Source organism: Chlamydotis macqueenii, chromosome 11, assembly GCF_036417535.1.
Source record: "Chlamydotis macqueenii isolate bChlMac1 chromosome 11, bChlMac1.mat, whole genome shotgun sequence".
Taxonomy (NCBI): Eukaryota; Metazoa; Chordata; class Aves; order Otidiformes; family Otididae; genus Chlamydotis; species Chlamydotis macqueenii.
This window is the reverse complement of record NC_141566.1, coordinates 21,769,879-21,796,551: the sequence shown is the minus strand read 5'-3', so window position 1 is coordinate 21,796,551 and position 26,673 is coordinate 21,769,879. Positions and strand designations below refer to the sequence as shown.

The window sequence follows — 26,673 nt, the reverse complement described above, 5'->3', positions numbered from 1 at the left end:
CTATTTCTGCTCCGATTTACGCAGCAAGCTTTGACAAAAGAAAAATTATATCACCAGAAAATGGTCTCTTGTAAGGTTTGGATTCTCTTCTATGGTTTTGAAATTTTTTTTTGCTTTACGGCTGTGATTTGCATCGTTAGAACTAATTCTAGTTCCAGGTCTTCGCCTGCTCCTGGACAGTTTGGTAGCCTTAAAATAGCGTTGCCTCCGGGATCAGGGCGAAAACCGCCGGCGAGGACCTGTCTGTGCCGAGGACATGAAAAACCAAGAGCAGCTGAACCAGGGGCGAGGAGAAGACCTCAGAAGTGTGGTGGGTCCCTTCTGATGAGCTGGTGGCCTCCGAGGCTGGGCAAGGGGCAGGTGCGGTCTCAGCCGCGCTGGTGATGGTTTGATTCATTTAACGCTGTTAATTGCTGCTTTTTTTAACGGCCAGTTCCGGTGAGGAACCGCAGTCCCCGGCTGGGACACCGGAGCCGGCTTCTCCGCTGCAACGCCTTCTATCACAGCCTCTACTTGCAGAGCCAGTACGGCGATTTTGGGGGCGAGAAAGGATTACCTGTTGCCTTTAAACAATTTTAGGTAACCCCCGCCCAGCGGCGTCGCTAGAGGCTTATCGCCCGTTTTTCCGCAGAGACGAGGGAGCGATGCAGCTTCAAGAATCGTCTCAAACAGTCGTAAGGCAAATACAGCAGATGGCTTTGAAACGCGTTTCGCCAGCTTGAAGTCAGATGTGGCAGAAGAGGCTTTGCAATATAATCTGGAGAGAGAACAGCACAAACGCAGTGCCTACATAAGCAAAGAGCCTGGAAAAAAAAATAAAATAAAAAAGAAGAAAGGTTACTGAATGTTCTGGCAGGGTTTGAAAGAGATTCCGTATCAGCTGACAATCTTCCCAGATTAACGCAGATAGCGCAGCGATGCTTGAGCTTTTAAAGATTTATTTTGCAAATAGCGAGAAGCAGCCGTCGGGTGGAGGAGCAACGCGAGCTTGATCTAAAAATAAGAATATTTAAAAAGAGAGAGAGCAAAGCGACACGGAAAAGCTACCTGTGTCTGCCGTGCTGCTGCCGTCGCGTAGGAGATTTGGGTGAAATACCAAAGTTCCTGTCCCGCGGAGGGCGGCCCCCGCCCGGGCGCCCAGCTGCCGTCCCCGCCCGGGCCGGGGCGCAGGGGGGCCGCGGCGCGCTGCCGCACCGGGTTTCGTGACCGCTTTTTAACGGGAGGGGCCGCGGTTTGAATCGCTCGGTTAGTTGTTACGAAAGGGAAAGTTGTGAAATTAGTGACGGCACAGGGTTTAATGCTGAGAGTCTTAAATTATCTTTTGGTTTAGGGTTTTTTGGTTTTAAAACTTAAAATTAGAGGGGTTTGGTAACGTGACAGGCAGGTGGCATGCATCAGAGGCACACAGCTTTAGTTAGAAATTTGGTTTTTCTGTGGTGTTTTTTTTTGTTTTTTTTTTTTTTAAAGAGACAATTCTCTCTCTATTTACCCTCGGGTGCTCCGGCTTTCTCTGGGGGCCCCGTCATTTAGGAATGACACGTCAAGAACAGCGGTGGTGGAGTCTGGGGGGACTGGGGTGGGTTTTTTTTTTTGGCTCAGGCAAAAAAAAAGCCTGAAAAGCCTGGGAAAGCGCAGCGCGGGCTTCGGGTGGGATCAGGCGCCGTCCGCGCTCAGCCCGCGGGCCGGGAGCTGCCCCTGGCCACCGAGCCCTTCGCCGCCGCGCTCCCGCGGGATGTCGGCCTTGTGCTCTGGCTCCCGGTGCTCGCCACGGGGATTTCGCTGGTACGCTTTTTGTCAGAGGTTTCCCGATCTGCGTACGGCAAGAGGAGGTGATTACCCCGACCGTGTCGAAGGAAAGACTCCAGTGCCACGTAATATATACCAGTATGTAATGATTTATATTATACATATTGCTTGCCGGTCAATAACTGACCCTCAGACATGCGGTCTGAGGCGGGCGTCGAGAAGGGACGCTGCAGCGCGGATGAACCTCGAAGGGAGCGCGGCTGGGGCCCTGTGAGGTGTGCTGGAAGCGGACTGGGAGATGCTGAACTAGAACCGAGGTGGAAGAGAGCAGCTGCCACCGCTGCCTGCCCTGCCTTAATTTGTTTCTTGTGATCGCTTGCCTTTTCACTTGAAGTCGAGCACTTAGGAGAAGGTGTTGGTGCAAACCCGCGTGTCTGCTAGCTCAGCGGGCAGCGCACGAGCGGCGGCGCCTTGAACCGTTGCTGACCCTTACCGGGCATTCTGCTTGATGCACGTGGAAGGGAATGATCTTGATAAATAAATCCCCAGTACAGGCACCGCTCCTGGCCAGAGCGATGATAGCAGCTAATCCCCAGAAACATGTGCAGCCCAACCTTTTGCTGCTTTCCATTTTGCATAATTCTGCAGAACGGGATGTGTCAACGCCCGGGCGGCTGACAAAGAGCCGCTTCGGGGGTGTGGGAGGGAGGATAAAGCAGGGCCGGAGGGGTAGGTGTTGGGACACGCCGCTGGATATCGTGTCTGCACAGAAACTGCTGTTTTGTAAATCCGTCCTCTCCTTCATTGATGGAAAGCTGACAGATCCCAGAGGAAAGCGAGTTCAGGAGCTGCAGGCTGGTTTGCACGTTCAGTCGAGGCGTAACCGGCTTCGTAGCGGAGCTGGCTGACTCTGGGGTTTGCCTTTGTGCTCCTGGGGTGCTGTACGTATTTCATCCCTTTCAGACGCTCTTTCTCCTTTTCTCCTCAACTCTAACAGTTCAAAGAGAGCTTGGGTTTCTCCTCCTTTTGAATGCTGGCCTTGGTGCATAAAGTTGTCTGACTTTACTCTCTGTGCCAAGCGATACGTGTGACCGTCCTCTAACGAGGCGGGGACTGATCATTAGTTTTTCCATAACTAAGACCACACGTAGACTTGAGGGTCTCTTCCCAGGATCGCTGTACTGGGGAGGAGCTCCCCGGCACGGATCCTGTGGACTACTGCGACCAAAACACCGTCGTCTAAATATTGGTGTCATTCCAAAACAGTCCGATTTATTGGCAGTTTCTATTCTTTGCTACTTTCCGTTTATCGGGTTTTCTTTTTTGAATTGAGGACAATAAGGTCGAGCACAGGAGGTGGGTTCCTCGCGCTGGCCGCGTTCGTTCTGCTTCCCATCTCAACCTCGCGCTTCTCCGGTCTGCGAGTGAAACCCCAAACGGTTCTGTGCACAAAGAGCTGGAGAGGGCCGGAGCTGAGCCTGGGTGTGATCCAGACCAAGCGTCTCCATCTCCTTTTGGCTCTCGGGCGTCAGATCTCTGCGGTCATAAAAACACCAAAAGCGTTTCCCACCTTGGGGACCCTAAGCTCTCCCTGCGCCTCCGGATGCCCAGCATCCTTGTCTCCGTGTGGGATCCTCAGTTGTTTGGTTTTTTTTCTACTGGCCTGGATTTTGTCCGGGGGCTTTTTCAGGGTGAGCAGGTAACGCTCATAAATTGAAATCTGGCTGCGTAGCGTGGTTCCTGGCCGCAGCGCAGGCGTTCCCTGCGGGCGTGGGGACGCAGCCCATGTGGTGTTTTGCAGCGCAGATGATTGTTTAAAAGATCCATCTGCTTTATCTGCCTTTGTGTTTACAATGGCCCTTTGTAGTTCCCGGCAGCATCTTGTCTCCTCTGCTTTTTGTTTATTTAAGGTTTTGGTAAAATATCCCTTCCCTCTGGGGGCGCGTGGGAGCCTTTCCCAGTTTGGCCCAGTTTGGCCGATCCAGCGGGTCGAGGGAATGAGACATCAGGACACCCAGCTCACGACGAGCGCTCCAGGCAGCCGTGGCTCCCGCTGGTCCTGATGCCGTCGCTCCTCGGGAGCGGGGTTTTGGCCCGGCCCTGCCCTCGACCTGTCGTGGGCTTTGCCGGCAGCGGGGCGGGCTGCGTCGGTGCCCGGTTCTGAGCAGATGCGGTGCGTGCTGTGGGGAGAATAACAGCTTCAGTGCTCTGGATTTGTAGCAGGACCTGGCCAGTGCTGTAATTGTTGTTTGGATATTGAATCAGTGAGATGTCCCGGTTTGTTTGTCCGGCCAGGGTGATTTACAAAGCCGGTTTCGGCTTTAAAAAGAAAATAAATACAACAAACAAAACCCGAAGCAATCTGTCTGAAAAACCCAGTGAGGATATATTTGATACTTTTTCCTGGCAAATGCTGAGCAGTTTCCATCCGTCTCCGATTTCACGCCGTTGGAAGGTTTGTGGGTCCTCCTTGAGCGCATGTTGCCGCCTGCCCCCGTCCGCGCTCGCGTGCTGGCAGCGCTGCGGGGCTGCGCAGACCTTGGGGTTTGCTCAGGTTTTGTGTCCCCGTCCCGGCCAAAACAGGACCTGGGGTGATATTGGGAGAAATTGCAAAATTCTGTCTGTAAACACCATTTATTTTTTTTCTTACACTGAGCCCCAAGCCATGTAGCTGTTCGCCTCACCCAGAAACGTAGGAAAATACTCCCTGGCTGCAGGAGGGAGTTGTTTTCCTGATTTTCCTCGACTGCAGCGAGCGTGCGGGGTGCCGGACAAGACCCCCGCTACGCGTGCCACACCAAGGTGGGTGTTGGAGATCCGTGGGACGCAGCGGGGAATTCCCCATCCTCCGCTGCCGAGCTGGTTGCCCGTTTCCCAGTGCCAGAAGCCGGGCGCGGAGCTGCTGGCCCGCTCCGGCGGTCCAGGAGTTCTGCTGGCATCCGTGCGCCCGCTGTGGTTTGCAGGGAGCGACGGAGCCGCACCTCCGCAGATGCGATACGGCATGTACGCCGGAGACGGATGGAAACTGCTGAGCTTCAGGTGAGTGGGAGTGAGCTGGGGGTAAGCGGTGTTTCTGACAGGCTTGGGAGCCAGCTTGCAAGTCTTACAAGCCAGTTTAGTCCTTGTTTTAGGAACTGGGCATGGACAGACATTTTTAAAATGGATTTTTATTAATTTTATGAAAAATAATGTATTTTTTTCCTGATTTTTTAAAAAAACTGTCAGAAAGTCACTTAATCTCTCAGTGCCTTGGTCCGCAGTGTCCATACGATGGCGAAAGCAGCTGCTGCAGCGGCAGCAGCAGCATCCTCCAGCTTAAAATAACACTGAAACACTTCTGACTCGTCTTGACAAACCAGCAGGACACAGAAAAGCGTTTTGTCTCCGCGTGAGAGTTAGGAACCTGTAAGCCAGCCACGGGCCGCTCTCGCCCGAGCGCTCACAGAGCCCGCCCGGCGGCAGCTGTGCGGCAGCTGGCCTGGCGCGCTGGCTGGAAACATCTGGAGGGCGCGACGGCGTACGGGCCCTCGCGGCGCGGGACGCTGCGCCGCCGGCTCCTGCGCGCAGCACCTCGCTGCCGCGGCTCTCGCCTCTTTGGAAGGCACGCTCTCCGGTTCCTCACATCAAAGCCTGGGGCAGAAAGGCTTGGCTTGCGCAAAGCTCGCACCTCTCCTTTCCTGTGCCTCTTGCCCGCAACCGGGGACGAGCGGCATGGTTAAGGCTCTTTTGCCGAAAAGCAAGCGCGATTCCTTTGCTGAGCTCCAAAATTCACTTGCTAGTGCCGTGCCCGCCGTGCCTCCTACTCGACGGGCGGCTGCTCTGACGACGGGGCGGCTTGGGGCAGGTTTGTTTCGGTTACCAGCACTCCTTTCCCTTCCTCGTCAAGAGCAAACAGAGGGTGTTTTTCTGATGATGAAGCTGTCTGGTCCTGACACCAGCAAGCGGAGCTGGGTGTTTTTGGCAGCCCCCAGCTCAGCCTGGGATACGGCTGGGGATGCGCGCGTTGCCGGTGCTCAGGACCAGCCGTGTGAGATAGCGTCTTACGGAAAATTCACATTCCTGAATCCCTCCCAGCTCTTTTCCCGTAGTTTCCATTTCCACAGCACGTCCTGGCGTTTCTCGTTCAGGCAGACCCAGCAATCCGCCCCCGGTCAGTCTCTGCGGCGTGTTACCGCGTGGCGCGGGCTGCTGCGCGGCCTCGCAGAGCCCTCGGAGTTCCCTGCTCCCGCGGCTGCCCGAATAACGGGGAGCGAGTTGGGAAGGGCGAGGGGATGGCGCGGCCGGCAGGCGAGGCCAGGCTGCCGTAGGCTTTGCCTCACGAAGGAACTGTACGTGAAGTGCCACTGGTGGTTTTTCCCTCCTCGTGCCAGTGGTTTCGGCGGTGCCGGGGCCATGGGAGCGTGCTCTGGGTGTCTCCGCTTCCAGAGGAGATGACTGCTGCCGGCTGGGCTAACGCAGCCGGGGAAAACCAGGCCAGGAGGGGACCAAAAAGCAGCGTAATTTCAATTTTTGGCAAGAAATGTGTTTATCTGGAGGCAACTTGCTTCCCAGGTGCCATGCACTGAGTGCTCCCTGTTTCCAGAGCTGGGGCTCCAGGGGACATCCCCTCCTTCCCCTGTTCCCGTGCCCTGTTTGCTTCCGACGAGTGCCGGTTTGCACCGCTGTCCTTGCGGGATCCGGCGTTTTGCAATCCCCTCACGGACGGCGCGTCGCTGGCACGCCGCGGCGCCGCGCCCCGCCTCTGCCTTGCGGTGACTTGTTCGCATCGCCGTGCCCTGAAACAAAACGAGCGCTTTCCGAGCTTTTAATCCTGTTTGCGTGAGATCATCGTCTCCTTTGACACTAATTGCAGTGGATCTGATTAATTAGGCAACAAAGCATAATTTATTTGAACAGATTAAGTTTATAGAAGTAACCTGGCAGCCGCTGTCTCCCGTCAGGATATCGTGTGTTCCTGTGGGTGAGGGGATCGGCACGGAAAGCTTTCACCGTTCGTTAAGGGCTTGAGCATCTCTGAAACGCACATGCAATCATTTGGTGAGCGTTATTTCCCGGTTGCCGTAGTGAACTTGTAATACTGGACGCGTTATTTCACGGATGTTCCATTTACAGTGGACTTGTTTTTCTTTCAATACTATTTGATTTGGATTACTTGATTCCCTCCTCCTGTTCCCTTCCCTTCCGTTTTCCTTCTTCCAATAAAATGTCATAAAAATTAATGATAGCTGAAGGCCGATTTTAACATCCAGATTTAGAAAACAGGATCTCAAACCCTTCTGCTGAAAGGAAGAATGCACTCTAGCAGGAAACCTTTGTTTTGTTATGGAGCAAGGAAAAATGTTTTTAAAACTTTTATCTATCTGAACAAAAAGATTTCAAAATTATGAAGATTTTTTTTTTTTTTTTAAGATTTCCCAAAAAAGGGTAGGAGTGGATGTCTGACAGCAAGGACAGAATTAAGTTTGCAGAGAAAGCATGAGTTCATCCGTTACAGGAGAACATCTGTCAGACGCTGGAACTTTCTACTGCAGGGATCATCTCAGCGAGTGAATCCAACCCGTTCTTGCCGCAACTCAAGCGGTGGGTTTGTGCAGAACTTCAAAAGATAAGAGGACAAGGACCAGAGAACTGAAAAATGTCATAGATTCAGGTACCGCAGCCATGTTCTCAATGGAAAGCTCCGGAGCAGGATCTGGTTGCGTCTCTTCTGCTGGTTGGTCGCTTCTTGTAAGTAGAGGTGGCTTTGTCACCTTGGGTGGGTGCCTGTGGAGGTGGGATTCAGAAGAGAGATGACTGTTCATTCTAGAAGCTGTTCTTCTCAGCTGCCTGAGGTGCTGGGACTTCACTGCTCCTGTGTCATAAGAAACGTCTGAAAGTGGTACAAGTTGAAGGTGGAAGAGAAGCACGCTGCAGCACGGCATCTCCTGGGAACGGTCTCCCCAGCTCGTTACGGTTCATGTTATATTGGTTGTGGAAGCCGGATGAGATCAGTGTTTCTGTCGTGGCTCACAGAACGTGCCAGGTACTCTGAAAAACATTCTCAAACACAGCGAAGGGAAACTTCCTCTGAAGGAGGAGACCCAGGGGTGGCTGAGGGCAAGCTTTTGCAAGCTGGAGAGATCCAAGTTCTTTATTTCACAGGGTGACGGAGGTGCTCCAAGCAGAGCCGCAAAGCCCTGAAGCTCTTTGCTGGAGCAGCACCTGGATTCAGGAGGTTTTTAAGAGGTATTACGGCTTCAAGGGGGATTGTGCTATTGACCTCATGCTGTCCTGGCTCTACTGGAGAAGATCCAGGTGGTGAGAACGCATGAGCAGAGGCGCAGATGGAGAAACAGGCGAAAGGAGAAAATATGGCCAACACAGAGTCACTTGGGCTGACGGTGTTTCCCCCTGAAGCACACGTGCACGGTGCTTTTTAGAAGTGCACGGGTGCTTTGATAGCATAAATGCTAAAATAAGAAAAGAATTGCTGCTGGTATGCGGGAGAGGGAACCGTGACCTCCATCTGGAGGGGGACGTAACCCAGCTGGCTGAAAATGGGACTGAAAAAGACTACGAAGGCTAATTAAAATGTGAAAAACTGAGAATTCGTGCTAATAGACAGCAGATCCCTGTCTGGCGCTGGTTCACAGCTAAATTTGATTTCCTTGGGAGACGAAAGGAACTGATTTAAGTTCCTTACCTTGCACGGACATCGATACTTTCAGCATTTTAACCGGCATGTTCCCAGGGAAGCGCTTGGTTCCTGCGGGTCTGCTGTGCCTGGGCGGGGAAGCCTGCAGCAGGAATCTCTTCCTCTGGATGCCATTAAAAAATTTACTGCAGGTGTCTTCATACAGAGTGTTAGACTCGGCTTTGACCTTGTTCTACCTCACATCTGGGTTGTGTTTTTGGCTTTCCCTTTCGGTGCCAACAGGTGTAATAAATTGGAAACCTCAGCCCTTGCTCTGTGCCGTGCGTAGCGAACGCGCTGCCAAGGTCGTGTCTGCAGCGCCCGCGGCGTCACGCCTCCGTCCAGCGTCCTCACGGGAGGCACCAGCTCGCCCCCAGACCAAGGTCGCCCCACGGAAGGGTGTCTTGAGAGGAGCTTTTGGGCAGACAACCTTGTAAACCAAGCCATGGTCTTCTAGGCTTGAGGTGATGCTGGTTTGGTGTCAATTTTAGCTCTTTAGATGCTCCTACAAGGCCAGTTAAAGCTGTGAAGTACGTGTAACCCAGGGATTTGGGCTGCGTACCTGGTTCCATTTTATGCCAGAAACAAGTTTTATATGGAGAGTTGCGGCAGGAGCTGTGTTCCTCGGGGGTGTACGGGTTGTTCTGCCTGTGCTGGAGGAATGCCAGAGCCCTTCCTTCTCCGAAGTTACGCTCTTCCCTTCTCCCATGAAGAGCAGATCCATCTGTCTGCTGCTTCTGCCACGTTCTTACTTGTCAGGGTTTAAGTGCATTTGCTGCAGGTTCCCTGAGCTGATAGAAGGTGAAAAGCAGGTGGTACGCTCAGTTGGATTGGGTTTTCCTTTCACTTTTGCATCCTATTCTTTTTTTTTAAAGTGCAGAAAACACCACTGTTTGCGGAGTTGTTCGTTGATGTCTCTTCTCTCATGGCTGACTTCAGTTTTGGACGTGCCAGGGTGAAGTTCTTGGGTAGTCATCCACGTGTGCGGTGAAGACCTGCACCCGTGGCCAGCACTGCGTGCTTCCAGGTGGAAGCAGGGGATGTTGTAGGTGGATGTTGGCACCTCTCGTTCCCTTGACCCACAGCCCAGGTGTGCCTGCTGTGGGAAATAATGAAAATAATACCGTGAGGAGTTCTTCTCCAATGTGGCTCAATATTGGTGGTGGCCAGAACTGCTTTAATCTTGACCCGAGCCTCAAGTTTGGCGACGTCTATGGAGCTCGTGCGTTAATGGCTGTGGGTGAAACTCTCCCTCCAGGGTAAAGCCTGGAAACACGGCGGAGCAGCTGTAGCCTCGGTGGGTCGGTTTGACCTAGCCACTTTACTACTGAAGTTCAAATGAGATTTTAAAGCATTTAATGCGCATTCTGCTTTCCCTTCGCTGGGGCAGGCCGTCTGTTTGGCAGGGAAGGCTTAGTGGCCGCGGCCGCAGGAGTTTGGCGTGCGTGGAAAGATCGGTGCTGTCGTGTATCGAGGACCGCTACGTAAAGCTCTGTAACACGTGAGAAGGAGGAGTGGCGAGGAAAGTTCCTGGGAAGGTGTCAGGTCTGAAGGAAAGTCTGAGTTGTGTTATAGCCTCCAACGGCAATTAATTCACTGTGTTCGTCGGCTTGTAACGAGGCTTGAGCTCATAACTGGCAATTGGATTTAATGTTCTGTGCTGAAAAATACAGTGGCTTTCCTGGGTAATGAAGTTAAAATACCAATAAAAACTTAGGAAAATATGCTCCCTCCTCGTTTATTGTTCTCTAATGATTTTCTGTTACCACAGTGCCTAGAAGACCCGGGAGCGTGACTCGCTGGCCTTCTCAAAACTGGGATTGCGCAGTCCTCTTTGGGAAGGTTTTTCAACCCAGGGACAGAAGCGCCCGGCAGATCGAATGCATCTCAAATTCATTTCTTAAAAGTAGCGGTGGCGTGTTAAGGGCCGTAGATTTACCGGGGCGGGCACTCCTGCCCGCTGGCAGCAGCTGGTGCGGTGCCGCTGCTCCGTGGCATGACCTGCTCCACCTCTGCCCACGAAACCAGCGTCATTTCTGCTTTCTGCTGGCCAAACACTTGCTGGGCTCCCTGGTCGTTGCTCGTTCTGAAGTTCCTCACGAGTGTTGGGGTGGAGGTGGCGATGCTGTTGCAGCCCAGCCCCTCCATCAACCCAAACGTCCCACCTGGCTTTGGACAAGCTCCTCGGCGTCGCTGGGGCTTTTTTTCCAAGGTTATAGAATTGCAGAGGATGGCGTGTAACCTGCTCCAGGCTCCTGGAAAGGATGCACGCAGCCAAGCTGGGCTGGGAACACCAGCCTGGGGGGAGGAAAATGGGATGCGAGAACTACAGCTTGTGGAAAGCGTAATCTCTCCTCTCCATCGCTACCTCTGAGCACGTCCTGACCGGCGGCATCTATCACGGTACAGGAGCTCTGCGCTCAGGGCTGAGGCTTGTCCCGCAGACAAGACAGCCCGTATAAATTCTTGCCATGTTGAAGTGGGAATTGTTTACTCTTTTGCTTCTTGCACTTTTATGAGGAAAAAGCAAAGATGACAAAAAAAAAAGGCTTAAAATATGTTGAATGGGTTTTTTTTTTTCAATAAAGCAAAGCTCCAAGCTTCTTTCTAGTCTATTTGAAAAAAAAAAATAATCCACTTAATTTTTTTTCTTTTTTTTTTTTTTTTGCACCACGTGTTACCAGAGGCGAATTTCTGATGGAGGACAATGGGGCTGATATTCAAGTAGCTGCTACTCTGAACCGCAACCTCCGACGGCTGAACTTCAGAAAAACAACAGTGCTGCTTGCAGAGAGCGCCGCTGAAGAGCCTGCTCGTGTTACTGGCCTCCTCACAGTAACCAGCTCCAGCGCTGCCAGTGAGGGGGGAATTGGACTTTAACAATACCCTTAAACAATAACGCCAGGGGATGATGATTTCATGCCTTTTTTTCTCTGGCGCTTTAAGATATTGTGCGGTAGGAGAGCGTGGCGTGTATGGATGAGGTCTGAAGCTGGCGTTTCTCGGGATTAATCGGAAGCCAGCTTTGTAACACGGCGTGCGAAGAAGCCTTCGGGGGTTTTGTTGGTGATAAATAAACCCTGACAGACTTTGCGAGAATACATTTTCCACTGAAAGGGGCTTGTGCACCTGAACACTTGCGTGCCTTTCCCAGTTCTGCTGTTGTTTAGGAAGATGATGGTGGTTCTTCCCACCAGCTTGGCTTTGCCTCAGGAAAAAATGTGCCGTTTGTACATAACTGCGTAGGCTGGGTTGTGTTTTTCCGCTTCTCTGCCTTTCAAGCTGTTTGACCAGTGGAAATAGGTCCCCTTGGTGTGCGGAGGGTCCTCACTCCTCTAGAGTGTTTCTGAGGGGTGTTCGTTATTTGAGGCATTTGCAGAGGGACGCGATTAACTGTGCAAACCTGAACAGTTACTTCGGCGTCCCAGCACTGGTTTTCTTATTGCACGTGGTTTGTGTATCCAGCCGTAACTCCGTGATACATCTGAGCTTGAAGAGAGCTTCCTATTTTATGGTACCTTAAAAAAAAAAAAAAAAATATATATATATATATGCACGTCTCTTTATTCCTGCTTCTGCGGAGTGTGGAACGTCTGTCCATACAAACCAGATTTATTCTGGTGGTTCCCGCTGTGCTCCCCTGCCATCCCAAAGCAGCTCTGTTCCTCCTTTCCAGAGCGGGTTCTGCGTGCGGCTGCAGAGAAAATCAGCGCTTTTGTCTGCGTGCCTTTGTTTTTCCTTATTTTGCTGAGCGAAACCAAGGTAGAGCGGATTCGTTGTGGTGAGGCGTGCCTTTACCATTGTTTCGCAGGTTATTTTGAGGTGCGGTTTCCCCGGGGATTTTGCCTCTCTCGGCTTTCTGACCTTTTCGCATCCTATAGTGATTTTCTTGAATAGAAGCATGGAGTCATAATGGGTTTACACCGTGTTTCTAAAATTAAGGTGATCCGAGGGCTGTGGGTTGGGGGAAGAGGAAAACGGTGATTGTTCCAAACTTTTCTGTTGCTGTTGCGTAAGTGCAGAGAAAATCCAACTTATTTTTTTTGGGAGCAGGTGTGTGCTCCCTGGGCTGCTCTACAAGCGCGGAGGCTGAGAGAACCAATTCTCCGTGACCTCGAGGATGAGGAGTTTCGGTGAGTGATGGACCAGGAGAGCGATTTCTTCTTGACCTCCGCATGGGATGGGTGCTGCAGCCCTGCCCTGGCTGCCTCGCGGTGCGGGAGGCTCGGCCAGCGCACATGTTAGCACCACGCCCCACCTAATCACCCCCCGGCTGGGGCCACCCACGCTCCTGGTCCCGCTCCACCAGCTCCAGCATCTCATCTCCGGGGCACGGTGAAGGTCCGGGTCTTGCACGTCCAAATCTCGAGCCGTGATGAGGGGGGCGAGCGTGGGGCACCGAACGTAGCGGGTGAGCCCCCCTACGAGCCCTGTGAGTCTGTTTGCTCCACGTTTTCCTAAAGGATGCAGCTGATACTTGTGCAAAATGCTTCTGGGTGTTTTTAAAATGCTGGGAAGTGTTCAGCCGCGGGAATGGCCACAGCGGGTTGGCCGAGACGCCTGCCCGGCCCGTGGCTCTGCTCCCTGCGCGGGGAGGGAGCCCGCGGAAGCCGTTTTTGCCGCTCAACACGTTTGCCAGACGTGCGAAGCGTGGCTTTCAGCGACCTCCGTGTCATAACGCTGCATTAGCATCCAGCCAGCAGCATTTTGCTGAAGGTTATTTCTCCTTTTGCATCTGTCTGTGTGCCTGCATTTTGCTAGATGGGTGGCAAACATCTGCTCATTCCACGCTGCAAGCCCTCTCCCTTGCTGCGGCCGCACCAAATAACGGGGAGTAGAGGAGTTTAATTTAAGGCACGAGAACATGCACCCGTCCGTCCAGACCAAAAGTTGTGGAGTCCAAGAGCTCCGAGTGGATATATTCATCATCTCTCAGGGGGCAGTGAATGGAAAAAGCATCGCTCGCTCTTCCGACCGGCGCAGCTGTGCCAGCTGCCGATCCCTGGCCGGACAGCGCGGCCCTTCCCGGGGTGACCCGGCGGCCGAGTGTCCCCCGACCTCCTGCAGCTGCGGCCCCGGGAACAACGGAGCCCTTGAGTCACGGGAGAGGAGCTTGGCCTTCGTCGGCGCAGGGAGCTGGCGGGCGAGCGGGGCTCAGCGATGGGCGGCGAGCGCCTGGCCGGCCTTCACCCTGCCACTGCGCTCCAGGAGCGACCCTGAGCAGCTCCTCCTCCCTCTTTGAACCCTGTGCGCTGCTCCCCGTAGGTTAAATGCCGTTTATGGCGTAATTAGAAGAGCTGTGGAAGCAATCCCTAGGACAGACAACTCCTGTTTTATTGCTCACACCACTCGTGCCCGTTGCCAGGCTGAAGGTCACGGGATATTTAGTGTTTTTCTGGCGGATCGGTGATGTGTGATGGAAGAATAAAACCTGAGTGAGAACAGAGTGGTGGAGCTGGGGCTGTTCAGCCCGGAGAAGAGGAGGCTCTGGGGAGACCTGAGAGCGGCCTTCCAGCGCCTAAAGGGGGCTGCAGGAAAGATGGAGAGGGACTTTTTACCAAGGTCTGTGGTGGCAGGACAAGGGGCAAGGGTTTTAAGCTGAAGGAGAGCAGGGTTAGGCTGGATATAAGGAGGAAACTCTTTAGGATGAGAGTGGTGAGAAGCTGGCCCAGGTTGCCCAGAGAGGTGGTGGATGCCCCGTCCCTGGAAGTGCTCAACCCCAGGTTGGACGGGGCTCTGAGCAACCTGGTCTTGGTGGAAGGTGTGGATGGTGAGTGGATGGACTGGATGGCCTTTAAATGTCCCTTCCAACCCAAATCATTCTGTGACCCTATGAAGGTTTGAGAACTTGTCTTTATTTAAAAAGGAAAAATAACTTTGTACGCCATCTTCGTGATGGCTTCTGGAAGTGTCCCCTGGCTTGGGAGGGACGTGGTGGAGCTGAGCTGCTGCTTGGGGGGTCAGGAGGAGCCCAGGGATGGGGACAGGGCAGGGGCAAGGGGCCGGTCCCAATTTCAGTGCTTTCCAGCATGGGTTTTGTGGAAGTGGCAACGGAGGGCTGGGACTGCGCTGACGGCATCCGTAGTGGGAGGAAGAGGAGGAGGAAGGCCCAGCTGGGTGATGCACTTTGGTAGCCGTAATTTGAATTTGTGGTTTGGTCTTTTTTTTGTTTGTTTTTAATCCAAGGTTTCACGCTGCTGTTCATGCTGACCAAGGTTTTGTAAACAGAAGGGTTGTTTTGTTCAACAGTCCGGGAGAACAAACAAACAGTGTGGATCCCTCGTGTTTCCCCTTCCCAGGGGAACGTAACGGTTCTGTTCAGACTGGGAAAAGCTTTCAGGTCTCTCGAGAGATTGTTGCACTAAAAACGACAAAACCCGTCCATCAGAATGAGAGCTCAGGGTGTTTCATCCTTCCCAAATCCGTGGGATTTTCCAGGTGAAACTGCTCTGGATTATTCCAAGCCCGCTCGTCGCTCTGTTTCTTTACAGCATGGGCGGGAGGGCGGCAGGCGAGGATCCAGCTCGTACCTGGCAGGAAAAGAGATCCCCGCGTTTGTCACCGGTCGCTGCGCCAGTGCCCAGATGTGGAGGAGGAGGAGGCAGCACGGGGTGAGCTTCGTGTTCTGCCGCAGCTTCGCGAACCCTGGGCGTTGTGTTCAAGCTGTTTGTGACGGCAGGGAGAGGAAACCTGTTTGTGCTGGCACGGTTGGGGTCGTGCCGTTACCGGATCTTCTCAAGACAGCGCTGGGAGCCGCTCGTGTGCCACCTGGCCGAAGGTGATGTGGGATTACAGCGGGAGGCTGCGCGTCGTAACGGGCCGGCTCCCCACCGCTTCGTTTTCAGGGCTTTGCTTTTGGCTGTTTTGTAAAGCTCAGATAAGAGATAACAGCATTCAAAGGCAGCGCTGGTGACTTCATTGAGGTTTTAACCGGAATTATAATGCTATTTGTTCCTCCAATTAGTTCTACAGTGTTTCAACTTGAGTTAAATACGTGGTTTTAAATAAACCCTTCACTTTTTGCTCATCCCTTGCCCTGCTGTGTGGGGTAGGGGAGGGTGCTGGTGGTACCCGCCGGAGCATCCCGCTCCTGCGCTCCTGGCCGGGTCAGCGTGGTGGGATGCGGGAGGTGAGGGAAGATGGGTGGAGGGGTCCTGCTCCCCTTTGCAAAGACCTGTAGTAAATGAGAGCCTTCGGTTCTCCGTCCGACGCTGTGGCTGCCCTTCCCTAGGAAGTGCTGGCTTCTCCTTGCTGCTTTGTAGGTGTGTTTGAAAGCAAAACCAGGCGTGCGGTGAGGCTGGGGGGAGCTGGTCCCAGGCCATCCCGCAGCCTTTCGGGGTCCGTTCGGACGCGGCATCACTGCAATGACGAAACATCAGGGACGGCAGTAAACGCAGAGCTGCGTTTATTCTTCTCTGCCATCTCAAAGATGCTTTCCGTGCTGCAGGTTTTGCTCTCACACGCTTGATACCCCTTGGTGCTGCTTTTTTGAAGCCTCTTTGTTCTTTTCGTAGGCTGCGTTTGGCTGGCGTGCGTATCTGTGGCTTAAATACCTGCCGTCGGGTTTCTGCAGCGTAAAGAAAACCCCAGCCTGGTCAGAGCCGCCCTGGGCGGGCACGGTCCCGCGCAGAACAAGGTGTTTGGCTGCTAACTCGTCTTTCGTGAAATTCCTTATTTTAGGAAGTGGAATATAACTGGGGGAAACACCGCCGGTGATGAGCTGCCGCGCCCTGGGGTGACTGGGAGCACTGGTGAGGTTTCTAAACCGAAATTCCAGTTTCTGGGTAGGGATGTTGATTTACTGACTGTCAAAGAGTTTTTAATGCAGCGACTATTTTTTCATGAGTAAGTGGTTGCTACATGAAATTTCTGCCTCTTGGCGAGAATGGTGTTATAAAGATGTGCTTGCCCTAGGTTTAAAGTGTTAATTTATGTGGTGTGCTGAATTGGGTTTAAAGGTCCCTGAAGACCTTTGAATCTCAGTAGCTAATGAGCCTTGCCGAAGAGAGCTTGAGAGAGGAAAATCTTACTGGCAGTGAGCAATACTGGTGAGAGAGCTCCAGGATTGAGCAAGCTTTGCAGAGAGTAATTAGAAATGATCGCGTCGGCATTTGGGGCGTTTGATTATTTCCAGCTATAGATCTCCCCCGCCGCCGCCTGCGTCCCTGTCCCTGCACACCCTGTGCCCCAGGAGGTGCTCAAAACCCTTCAGTTTCAGTTTTCCCAAATCCTAGACTGCATCCAAGGGGACACAGCTCCTTGTGATGAGCTGAGCATCCATCCCGCGTCTCCCCCTCAGCTCAGGAGCTATCCCGGATGGAAAGGATCCGACGTTCCGGCTCCGATCTCCCCGCTCGGCTGAGCCGTCCTTGCCAAAGATGCTTAAACTTGTCCTCCTTCTTCCAGCTGGCCTTGCTGAACTTCTTCCACCCTGAGGAAAAGCTGCATGTTGGAGAAGAAGGTAGACGCGTCCGTCGAAACAAAAGGAGTAAAGGCAGCGAGGGGCCAGACGGTGAGTCCCGCTTTGTTCTTGTCTTCGCGCAGACAAGCGGAAAACTGACGGGTTTTTTCAGCTCATGGTTATGATCGCGGTACAAAATTCTGTATGTGGGGAAAAAAAATTGGCATCTGTGGCTTTTAATAGTTTCTGTCTTGTTTTGATTGCCTTCCAGATGAGGAATTCCGGTAGTTCTGGTGTCTGCAACTGTAGGTCTAGTGATTTTGTGCAAGTTAATGCTGCTTAGTAATTTCATCCTTGGCTCTTCTTCTCTGATAGTGAGGCGCTGTGCTCATTTAAGGCTGCAGTTCGTACTTACGTGCCTGTATTTTTTGTTCTGTACACCTGTCTCTGCTGAAAACCATCAAGTAGCTATGTGTGGTCTAACAAACAGCTTGAACGTCTGCATCGAGCGGAATGGTGACTGGGCTCTAACGGGGTTTCGCAGTGCAGCGGAGGGGCCTCAGGTGGGTTCAGAGCCCATGGGAAGGGAAGTCAGGGTTGTACGGAGCTTGTACTAAAAGAGCAGAATGGTATCAAAAATCAAAATTATTTATCTCCAGTTTGCTAAATATAAATATGTGGATGTGTGATACAAACCCCGGGGGCATCAAGGCTTCCTCATTGGCCCAGGGCGGTAGCGGAGACCTCCCTGTTGCGACAGTGCCGTCTGTCCTCCTGGTCCGCAGCGCAGCAGCTGCCGCTTGCCTCTGCCATCGCCGTCCTCGGCAAGAGCATCATCCTCCACGCGTCCTGCTCCCCTGTGCTCAGATACCAGGGAGCCTCTCTTGTGTCTGGTACCAGACCTTCTGGTTGGTTTTAGTCTTGGTGTCTGACAGTGCACCTGCGTGGATGGTCCCACCACCCGCTCCGTGATGGGACAGGCTGTACCGTGATCCATTGTGCGTGCACCTTTTGCGAGTACTAAATATTACAACTAGCTACTGTCTGATAGGGGTTTTCCTTAAAGCGTTTTGGTCTTTAATCTGGGAAGTTCTGGGAGGCGGAGGCCGTTCCTGACGGCTGCGAAGGCGCCGAGCTGGCGCAGAGGATGCGGTGGCACAAGCAGGAGCCGGGCTGTGAGGGTCATTGAATCACAGGATCATTTGGGAAGGGACTTTTAAAGCCCACCCAGTCCAACCTCCCTGCAAGGAGCAGGGACATCTCCAACCACATCAGGTTGCTCAGAGCTCCGGCCAACCTGGCCTGGAACGTTTCCAGGGATGGGGCATCCACCGCCTCTCTGGGCAACCTGGGCTGCTGTGGGGAAGCTCGGTTTACTGGGGTACCAAAATCTTTAGGTAGAGCATAGCTAAGGGCAAGTACTGCGACCAAAACTGCTCTCAACTCTTGTTGAGAACCCCAGTAATAAATACCAAAATGATTAAAAATTACTTCACCTTCAGTCCCTTCCCCCAGCCTGAATCGTGCCTGGTTTCAGTATGAGGAATTCTACTTCCAGTGCTGTCTTTTTGTGGTTGTCTAGCTACACTGAGACGTGAGGACTGCCTCCTGTGTCGAGCTCCTGCTAGAGCTCCTGCGCTTTCCTACTGCAGAAGAGCCCGGGTCCGTTTTTATACGGAGGGGAGACTGGATGCCAGGGAAAGCAGGGACGGAAATAATGGAGTAGTGGTCTGTGTGTGGCGTGGAGCCTGCTAAGCTTGTCAAGCCCTGACCGCGTTACAAACCTCTCGGCTATCATTAGTTTTCCTCTCTGGCTCCGTGAGTTTCCCGTCTTCCCTGAAGCCTTCGCAGTTTCACAGTGGAAAAGCGTTTCCCCGTGGCTCTGTTCCAAGAAAGAGCCGTGTGAAACTCCCTGGATTCCTCCTCCCCAAACGCTGACAAGTATGATGCATTTGATACAGACTCCCTGAGTGATTCCAGCTAAATGCGGTCCATCGGCTTTGGAGCTGGTGCCGCTCTGGTGCTCGGATGCCTCGGGCGGGATCCGAGTCCTTTTGCGCCGACTCCTCGCAATCTGGCCCCGCGGCTTCGTGAGTCGCTCGTGTATGTAGCGAGTTTCCACCGTTTGCGAGCGGTGCTGGTGGAGTGCTGCGGGCAGATGTTGGGAGGAACGAGCCTCGCCCGTGAGCGCTGCCTTCCTGCTGCCAGATGTGCCGAGCATCGCCGCTCGGTGAGAAATAGGTGCTGAAAGTCGGGCGACTCACGAGGGCTTTTCTCATCAGCCTGGTGCCCAGGTGAAAACGTGCCGTGCTTCTTTCACTTGCGGTCCTTTCCCAGATTTCCTTTGTGCATCAGTGGTGAGTCACTCCAGAAACACAGCACCCTTCCACTGATTATATAGGTTTTTTTTGTAAATTAGGGGGTCTGACCCCATAGGGTGAGGGGATGGGGAAAATTGCCAGAGCGACAGGTCATTTTCTTAGTGACGCAGGCGGTTACTTGGCCATCTTGGTTTTATCAGGCAGAGCAGTATTTAACGAGGGGAGGCTGTCAGGGTAGAGATTGACCTTTTAACAGCCGTAAAATGAATTTCCTGGGTAACTGGGTAACTTAACCTAACCCTGGCTTTCCTGGGTAACTGGTGCTGTTTATTTTAGACCTGCATGAGGGAACCTTGCTTGTTAGAGATGGGCAATGGAATCTTACTTTTTAGAGGAGGGCAATGAATCTTTAAAAAAAAATAAATAAAATCATGTCACAGTATTGATAACACCGTTTTCTTCCTGGGTTTTGCAAAGGGAAAGTTGATCAAATCTTTGATCTCCAAAGAGCCTCCAGAAGATAAAAGTGGATGAACTATAAATTCCCAGAAGGAAGGAGATGTGCTTTCCACTTGAGGCCTCAGCAATATCTGTCTGGAATTAATTTGATGAACTTTCAAGTCCTTTCACACATGCAGTGAAAGACCAAAGCGATCCCAGTGTGGAAGCCGTGGTTGGAGGGGGGCCGCTCCGTCCCCTGCCCCTGCTGCTCGGGTCCTGCTCATCCTGGTGCCGACAGTGGCTTCTGTGATTTATAAATACCAAAGATAACACGGTTCCTTTCCTAAAAGGTTTTTTTTTTCTTTTAGGAAAATTAGCTTTCAAGTCTTTTGCTGTGAAAAAAGCGGTTTTAAGACAGGTCAGAGCTGGTCTCGCGGGGAGGTCGATGGCCGTGGCTGTGCCAGAGCCGCGGGGATGGGACATGGGAGGCCATGGGCAGCGGAGCTGCTTGCTGAAAAATCCCCCAAAAATAGTGTGCCATAGTGCAGAGCTATCGGTTGGATCCTGCTGCCTCAAACTATGACTCCGGTATTTCAAGGACTTCTCTGAGGACGCCAGCTTCAGTCCTTCTGCCCGCTTGTCATGTTTTACGATCGTGTTTGCTTAATTTTTGTTTGTGTCCTTCCACGCGCAGGGTCCTGGAACCAATTAAACCCGACAAGGCTGTGTCCCAGGCTGAGGGGCCTCCCGGGCCCCGCTCTCCGCGGGCTGGCCGTCCCGCCGGGCTCTGCCGGGCCACGGCCGGACAGGATTGACGGGAGGCTGAGGCTGGCCCAGTCCTGAGGAGCACAGATCATCTTCCAAGCCAGTTTCCTGTCCGTGCCACCAAAACCAACAATTGCACAGCTTTACAACTTGCTGCTATATTTTTTTTCTGCTTCCCAAGGACCAGAATTATCCCTTTTACAGCTCCGTTGTACGATGCTCGCTCTACTCCGTGTTACCGACTCCACCTGTCGCTTCGTTTGCTTTAGTTCACTAAAGCTTGACCTGCTCCAGCATCTCTTTTTTTTTTTTTTTTTTTTTATTTGCCTTTTTCCCCTCCTTCCTTTTTGTCTTGGTGTATTTATGCTGCTGTGGAACCGCTGTTGCCTCCAGATTAACAAATCATTCTGGGGCTGGTAATTAGCAACAGTTGTGCTAAAAGGAACCATCAAGAATGTTAAATTAGTCCACTTTTAAATAAACTGTGTATGAAATGTTAGATCTCTATTCCCAGAGCACCAGTAAAAACGCTGCTGGCTCTTCGCTAACAAAGCCAAAATATGGGAGTAGCATGGTTGTAACTACAGAGACAATTCCGTGCTCTTGAGGTTATAAATAATGACAGAGCACTTACAAAGCAGATGTCAATAGGACTCTTTAAAAAACATTGTTTTACAAAAAAAACCCAACAAACTAGTTTCTTTTTCTCCTACTTTCATCTCTGTTCCTAGTTAGATCCCTGCCGTGCTGCTTTCCTGGTTTGCTTGGTTTTTTGCTTTTTGGTTTGGGGTTTGGTTGTTTGTTTGTTGTTTTTTTTTTTTTTTTTTAATCCTTCCTAGATTTTTTCATATTGAGCTTGGTGAGAAACATGAGTGGTTGTTATCCGTCCTGTGCTTTGGAGCATGGCAGCTGGGGAGAGGCTGAGCAGATGGCTGTCCTTAAGCTGACAACAATTTGGTTCCTACTACTTTGGCAGTCCTTGCCGCCGAGGAAAGTCCTCGATGAGAACGCGGGGGTTTCGGCGCTGCGAATGGCTTATGTTGAAACGAAAATTAAATCCTGGGAGAGCAGAAGCTCGTCTCGATCCCCTCTCATCCGGAGTTCCCCTCTGTTACTGTCGGATCGCTGGGTTCAGGATGGGTTCGATGCTGGTTGAGCAGGTGGGTGACACCGGAGCCCCGCTCCCACTGGCAGCCCCGCTCCGCAGGTGCCGCGTCCCAGCCGTCCCCTCCTCCCGACCTGGCAGCGCTGACCATGCAATAGGGCTTTTTCTTTTTTTATATCCCGATCACAATAGCGACTTTTCCTGCCGGCTTCCTCCCCTTTGGAAAGGGCAGGTTCGTCCCTCTGCCTCCAGAACAATCGGAGTCTTTGTGTCGGCCCCGTGCAATTCCCCAAAGCCCAGGCATTCCCAGAAACGCAGATGGATGGAGGGCGATAGAGCCTTATTGTGCTCCGAAACCATGGTGATGAGCACGCAGTAAATACAGAACATTTCCTGGTTACTGGAGCGCAGGGGACGGTCCCGAAAGACCGGCTCACCACAAAGGGCCTGCGCTTACTGATTTCCCCGAGAATTTCTCTGTGATTTCCCCCAAAATGGGAGAAGAGGGGAACGAAGACAACATCTGGATCTTCGTGGACAATCTCTGTCCCTTTCCTGTGACATTACTGTCAGTACTGTGGTAAAATTAAGATTGCAGCTCGTTTACAGATCCGTATCCGTGTGTTATTCCTGTGCTTGTAACAAGGCAGGTGTCTGTGTGAGCTCTTGTACCCCGGGCACCGTTCAGCCGTGAAGACGCAGTGATAGGTAGGTGACTTATTTCAGAGCACGGTCTCGTACCTGTGCTTGTTTCTAACCATCGGCAGCCGTCTGTCATCCCGCAGCATGGTGTGGTAGGTACCCAGGCAAGACGTAGTTTGAGGGAAGCTCCACGGAGCCCGAGCGCGTTGGGAAAGCAGAGGTGTTAACACCTAAGCTTCAGCCAATGTGCTTAAAGATTTTGGAGTCGCTTTCTGCACCTAGAAAGAGCGTAATGCCGAAAGCCTGAGCGGCGAGGTTCGTTCCTGCAGTGTGCCTGGAGGGTGATGTTTTCAGGAGGATGTGCTGCGTCAGCCAGCCAGAAGGAACCAGGGTCTGGGAACAGGTGGGGTCCAGGATTCCTCGTGAACTCTGGTACCCAACTGGATGTTAAATATTGAAAGCGATTAACTCGCTGGGAGACGTACAGGCCGAATTGTGTGGCGGCCGCAATGAGGAATTGTTCCGGGTCACAGGGCTCACGGGCTAATGGTCGACATGTCCTGATCCACATGCAGCCTCCATTTGCCTCCTGTCTTCGTCACCAGCCCTTCCGGTTATGATCTGGATTGTTCCAAAATAAACCCTGCTTTGTTGTTTTTAGTATTTTCAGGCTGTGATTAGGTGCTGTTGATCTGTTCCATCCATAGAGCTGCTTTGGGGTGTGTGTGTGTGTGTCCTCCCCTGGGACCTCCTGTTTGGTCCAGACAAAGCGGTGGGGCTACCACTGGAAGATTTTTGGGATGCTGAGGATGTTCAGAAGGCGCAAGAAGGAATTCTCTGGTCAGAATCGCACCTCGCTCGTGTTGATTCCGCTCTTTGTCCTGGTGGATCCTCAGTGTGTAGCCTACCCCGTGCGCTTCAGCGGGCTTTGCTGAAACTTGAACTGGACTTGTAAGCTTTCTTCACAGCTGCGTGTTGAGCAGGGCCCAGCGTTATTAGAAGTGACTGGTGATTCCGTATGAATTCCACTTCTGAAAACCGGGGCCTTTCATAACGCCTCGGGTCAAAGACTGAAGTTCAGGAATCTCAGATAGTTTCTGCTGTTACAAAACACGGCCGGGGCTAATGAGAGGAGAACAGATGTTCCAGCCGGCCAGGAATGCGAGAGCATCTGAACTGTGTGTGCGTCTGAACTGCGGGTGCCACGCACCCGGCGTTGTAAACGCTGAACTCTACTAGTAGCTGGTGATGTCTTCCCCACAGCATGAGAGGCTCCATTGTCTGTCTTGCTGAAGTATTTGCAGCTGAGCTTTGATTTCTGCGAGCAAACTGGCTCTCTGGCCGCGTCCACGGAGTATTTTGCAGGCAGACGCAAGTTTGCTTAGCACATGCTCCGAGCCCGTCCGGTCTCTGATCAGCTGGAGCACAAAAGCTGAGGAGCTGGTGCTGGGCTGGGTCCCGCGCCCTTTTCCGAACGGCCGGGAGCGGCAGTCCCGGCTCAGGGTCCCGCTGCAGCGGCCAGGGTGTCTCTGCCTTCTGCCGAATAAGCTGATTTTTCTGTCCCTGGGGGCCAAACCCAGAGCTGCTGCGCTGGTGATGGGAATTGTGAAGTTGGCCTCAGTTGCGGCCTGTCTGGGCGCTCGTTAAAACCCTCTCGGTTGCAGCTACACGAGCCGTAAGAAAAGGACGCTTGCACAAAGCTGAGGAGCACCGCCGCCGGGAAGCTCTTTGGGGAAAAAGTTGTGAATGAGGCAGGGCGACCGCGTGTTTGCGTTGGGGCTTTATTGGCCGTGCTGTGTGGCAGCGTTGCTGGGTCCGTGGCTGAGCTCGTTAATACGAGCAGGATTGGGCGAGGTCCGTTAATCTGTTTGAAATGCTGTGAACGGATAAACCGAGGAGCTGGCTGAGCCCGGCAGTGCTTCGCTGTGCCGTGCCTGCTGCAGCGACTTGACCTTGCCTTCCCAAAGCGTGGTGAGGTCTCCTGGGTTTCCTTCAGACCTCTCCTCAGAGGCATACAAATATAAATACGCGCCTTTGCACGCAGATACGTCTTTGGATAGAGATCCCGTGCTATTCCGTGTCATTAAACCGTCAGTTTACGAACAGCTGCTCAACACCACAGAGGTTTTCCATCCAATTAGGCAGAATTATGAACGGGAGGGGGAAAAACAGGCAAAGTTCTGCAGGGATGAGCTCCTCGAAGAGATTTCCTCCCACCTGCCCTCGATTCGTGATGGAGAGCTGTGGTGCGCTGGAAACGTCCAGCCAAAATTGAAGCGAGCCTTCCGTAGGCTTGGTTAAACCCTTGCTGCAGCACCACTTGGGAATCATTTCTGCTGGAATTCCTGACATATGTTAGTTGTTTATCTTAGTGGGCTGCGACTTGAAATGTCAGAGTGTTTTGTGTTAAGCAACAACCGAATAAAACAAACAAAATAAAAACACAGCTGTAATACTACGCTTTAAATTGCTGAACTCAAATATGTGGTATTGATAAAGTAAGCAATAGGGTGCAGTGGTGTATAGAAAATGAGCCTTGAGAGTCCAGCCAGCGAGCCAAAAAAAGCCTGGAGATACTGCAATTCGAAATAGTGATGTTGTTTGTCAGCCCTGCTGTAAAGATCCAGCCTTTGGAATCCAACCTAAATGCCTGCAGGAACACAAAAGGCACATCATATTCTTCTTCCACAGCCAGTGAGAGTGCGGAGAACGAAATACGATGGCCACAGGTTCTGGTGTGAGCCCCGGGAACTTGGCTGGGACCGGTTGTGTGGGAGCGGAGGAAAGGAGGGTGGAGATTTATGTCTGACTGGGGTTTTCGTGCTTTTGAGAAGGCAGTGCAGTGTTACTGTGCCAGCAACAGTGGCTCTGCAGTTAATTGGGAGCAGGATTTTGTCTTTGTTCGTGAGCACATTTGTGCTGTGATGTGCTTGCACCTACTCAGTGGGGACCGGGTATTTTTTTTTTAAAGCCTTCATGGTATCAGTAGGCTGATTGAGGAAATAAATCAACTGGTTGTTCTTTATGTCATGTCGAGTGATGGAGATGCCTGTTGCAGCAGGGATGCCTCTGCTGCACTCGAGAAAGCAGCGAGTGGTGATTTTCAGCGGAGCTCTGGCTGTTGGAGGAGCAGGGCTGAGGTCATGGAGTAATGTAGGGCAGAGGGGACCCCAGGAGGTGACTGGACCCATCCCTCTCCCCCAGAGTGGGACCAACGCAATGACAGAGGTGACAGACTCCTAACAGACGGTTGCCGTTCCAGCCTGGTTCTTCTATGACCCACACCTGTGTTGTTCCTCGTGCCAAAAAGCCCGTAAGAGGAACGCAGGGCTGGTGGATCTTCACGTGCTCCAGCCCAGGTCCCTTCAAACGGCAGCTGGTGGTGACCTGTGAGTCACACCATCCTTTTCCAGGTGGAAAAATCTGGTAAGTGCATGAGAGCGATTGCATTCATCCTGCTCCTTGCCCCTCTGCAGCTGGGGCAGAGCGTGGTTGCTCAGCAAGGGACCTTTACCTGGCCCAGTAGAACAGGTCGTTGACTGATGGTCTCTTTGGTCTGTCTCTTTTGCACACCCTTCAGTTCTGATAGTCTTGAACTGCAGTAACTAAAGACTTTTTTTGCCTTTAATGTGATTAAAGATTGCTATAAAGCACATAGCAACCTGCTGTCGCTGTTGGCCAGTCTCTCTGTATTTTTGCATTTAACTGTCCTCCCACTCTTTATGCGCTTGACCAAGTTTATTCCCTGATGTGAAGAGTCCTGGCTTTTAATTGTCAAACCAGGCAAAAATCTCTCTGACTATTGGCAGGACAAAAAAAAAAAAACACAACACACTTTGGCAACAACAAAAAAAAACCTGTTACGTGATGAGATCTTACATAGCCTGAAGCTGTCTGGGGAAGAGAGATTGCGTCTCTCCGGCATCTAGTGTCGCTCCAGGGACTCGAGAGATGAGGCAGGGGTGAGCTGTGACTTCTCTCCGTTTGTTTTTAGACTGATAGGCTTGAGCTGGGGTCTGGTGTACGGGATCAGAGGAATAGGGAGGGAGCAGGCTACTGATCCGTGGAGCTCCTGGAGCAGCATCTGATCATCTGGATGACACATGGATGGAGGCTTGTCCTTCGCCAGATTGCTCAGAGAAGAGCAGTGAGGCAGCAGAAAGCCGTTCTCATACCTAACTCACCACAAGAGAAATTATTCTCAGCCTTTGGTGTTGATGCACAAGCCCTTCTTGGGCCCTGGCCAAGCAGTGGTGTCCCAGAAGTGTCGGGGGAGACCTCAGTGCAGGATGCTTCCCCTGGAGACACAGGGAGACATGTGGAAAGTCTGTAAAAGAGATTGAAGAATAGCCTCAAAAAGTGGATGTAGCCAAGGGAGTGCCTCCAAAGAGTCAAAAATGAGCTGCAAGCTCTTCTTGATCTCTCGGGCTGGAGGAGACTGGCTTGGAGCATTTGGCAGTTTAATTCAGGACAGGGGTGGGGTATCAGAAGAAGGGTCAGCTCTAAATTGGCTCCAGGACAGTCCTGGGGACTTAACAGCCTATAACTCCAGAATGTGACAGGGCTACCACTAAGCAAG

At 52.3% G+C, this 26,673-nt stretch overlaps 1 protein-coding gene across 6 annotated transcripts in view; it reads left to right on the top strand.

Moving 5' to 3' along the window:
- Positions 1-26,673, top strand: part of EDA (ectodysplasin A) — a 63,872-nt gene that overhangs the window by 19,929 nt on the left and 17,270 nt on the right. For all 6 annotated transcript variants that reach the window (XM_086756545.1, XM_086756543.1, XM_086756542.1 and 3 more), the window contains exon 2: positions 16,826-16,931. In XM_086756545.1, the coding sequence (XP_086612671.1) occupies positions 16,826-16,931 (106 nt within the window). The remainder of the gene's footprint in view (positions 1-16,825; positions 16,932-26,673) is intronic.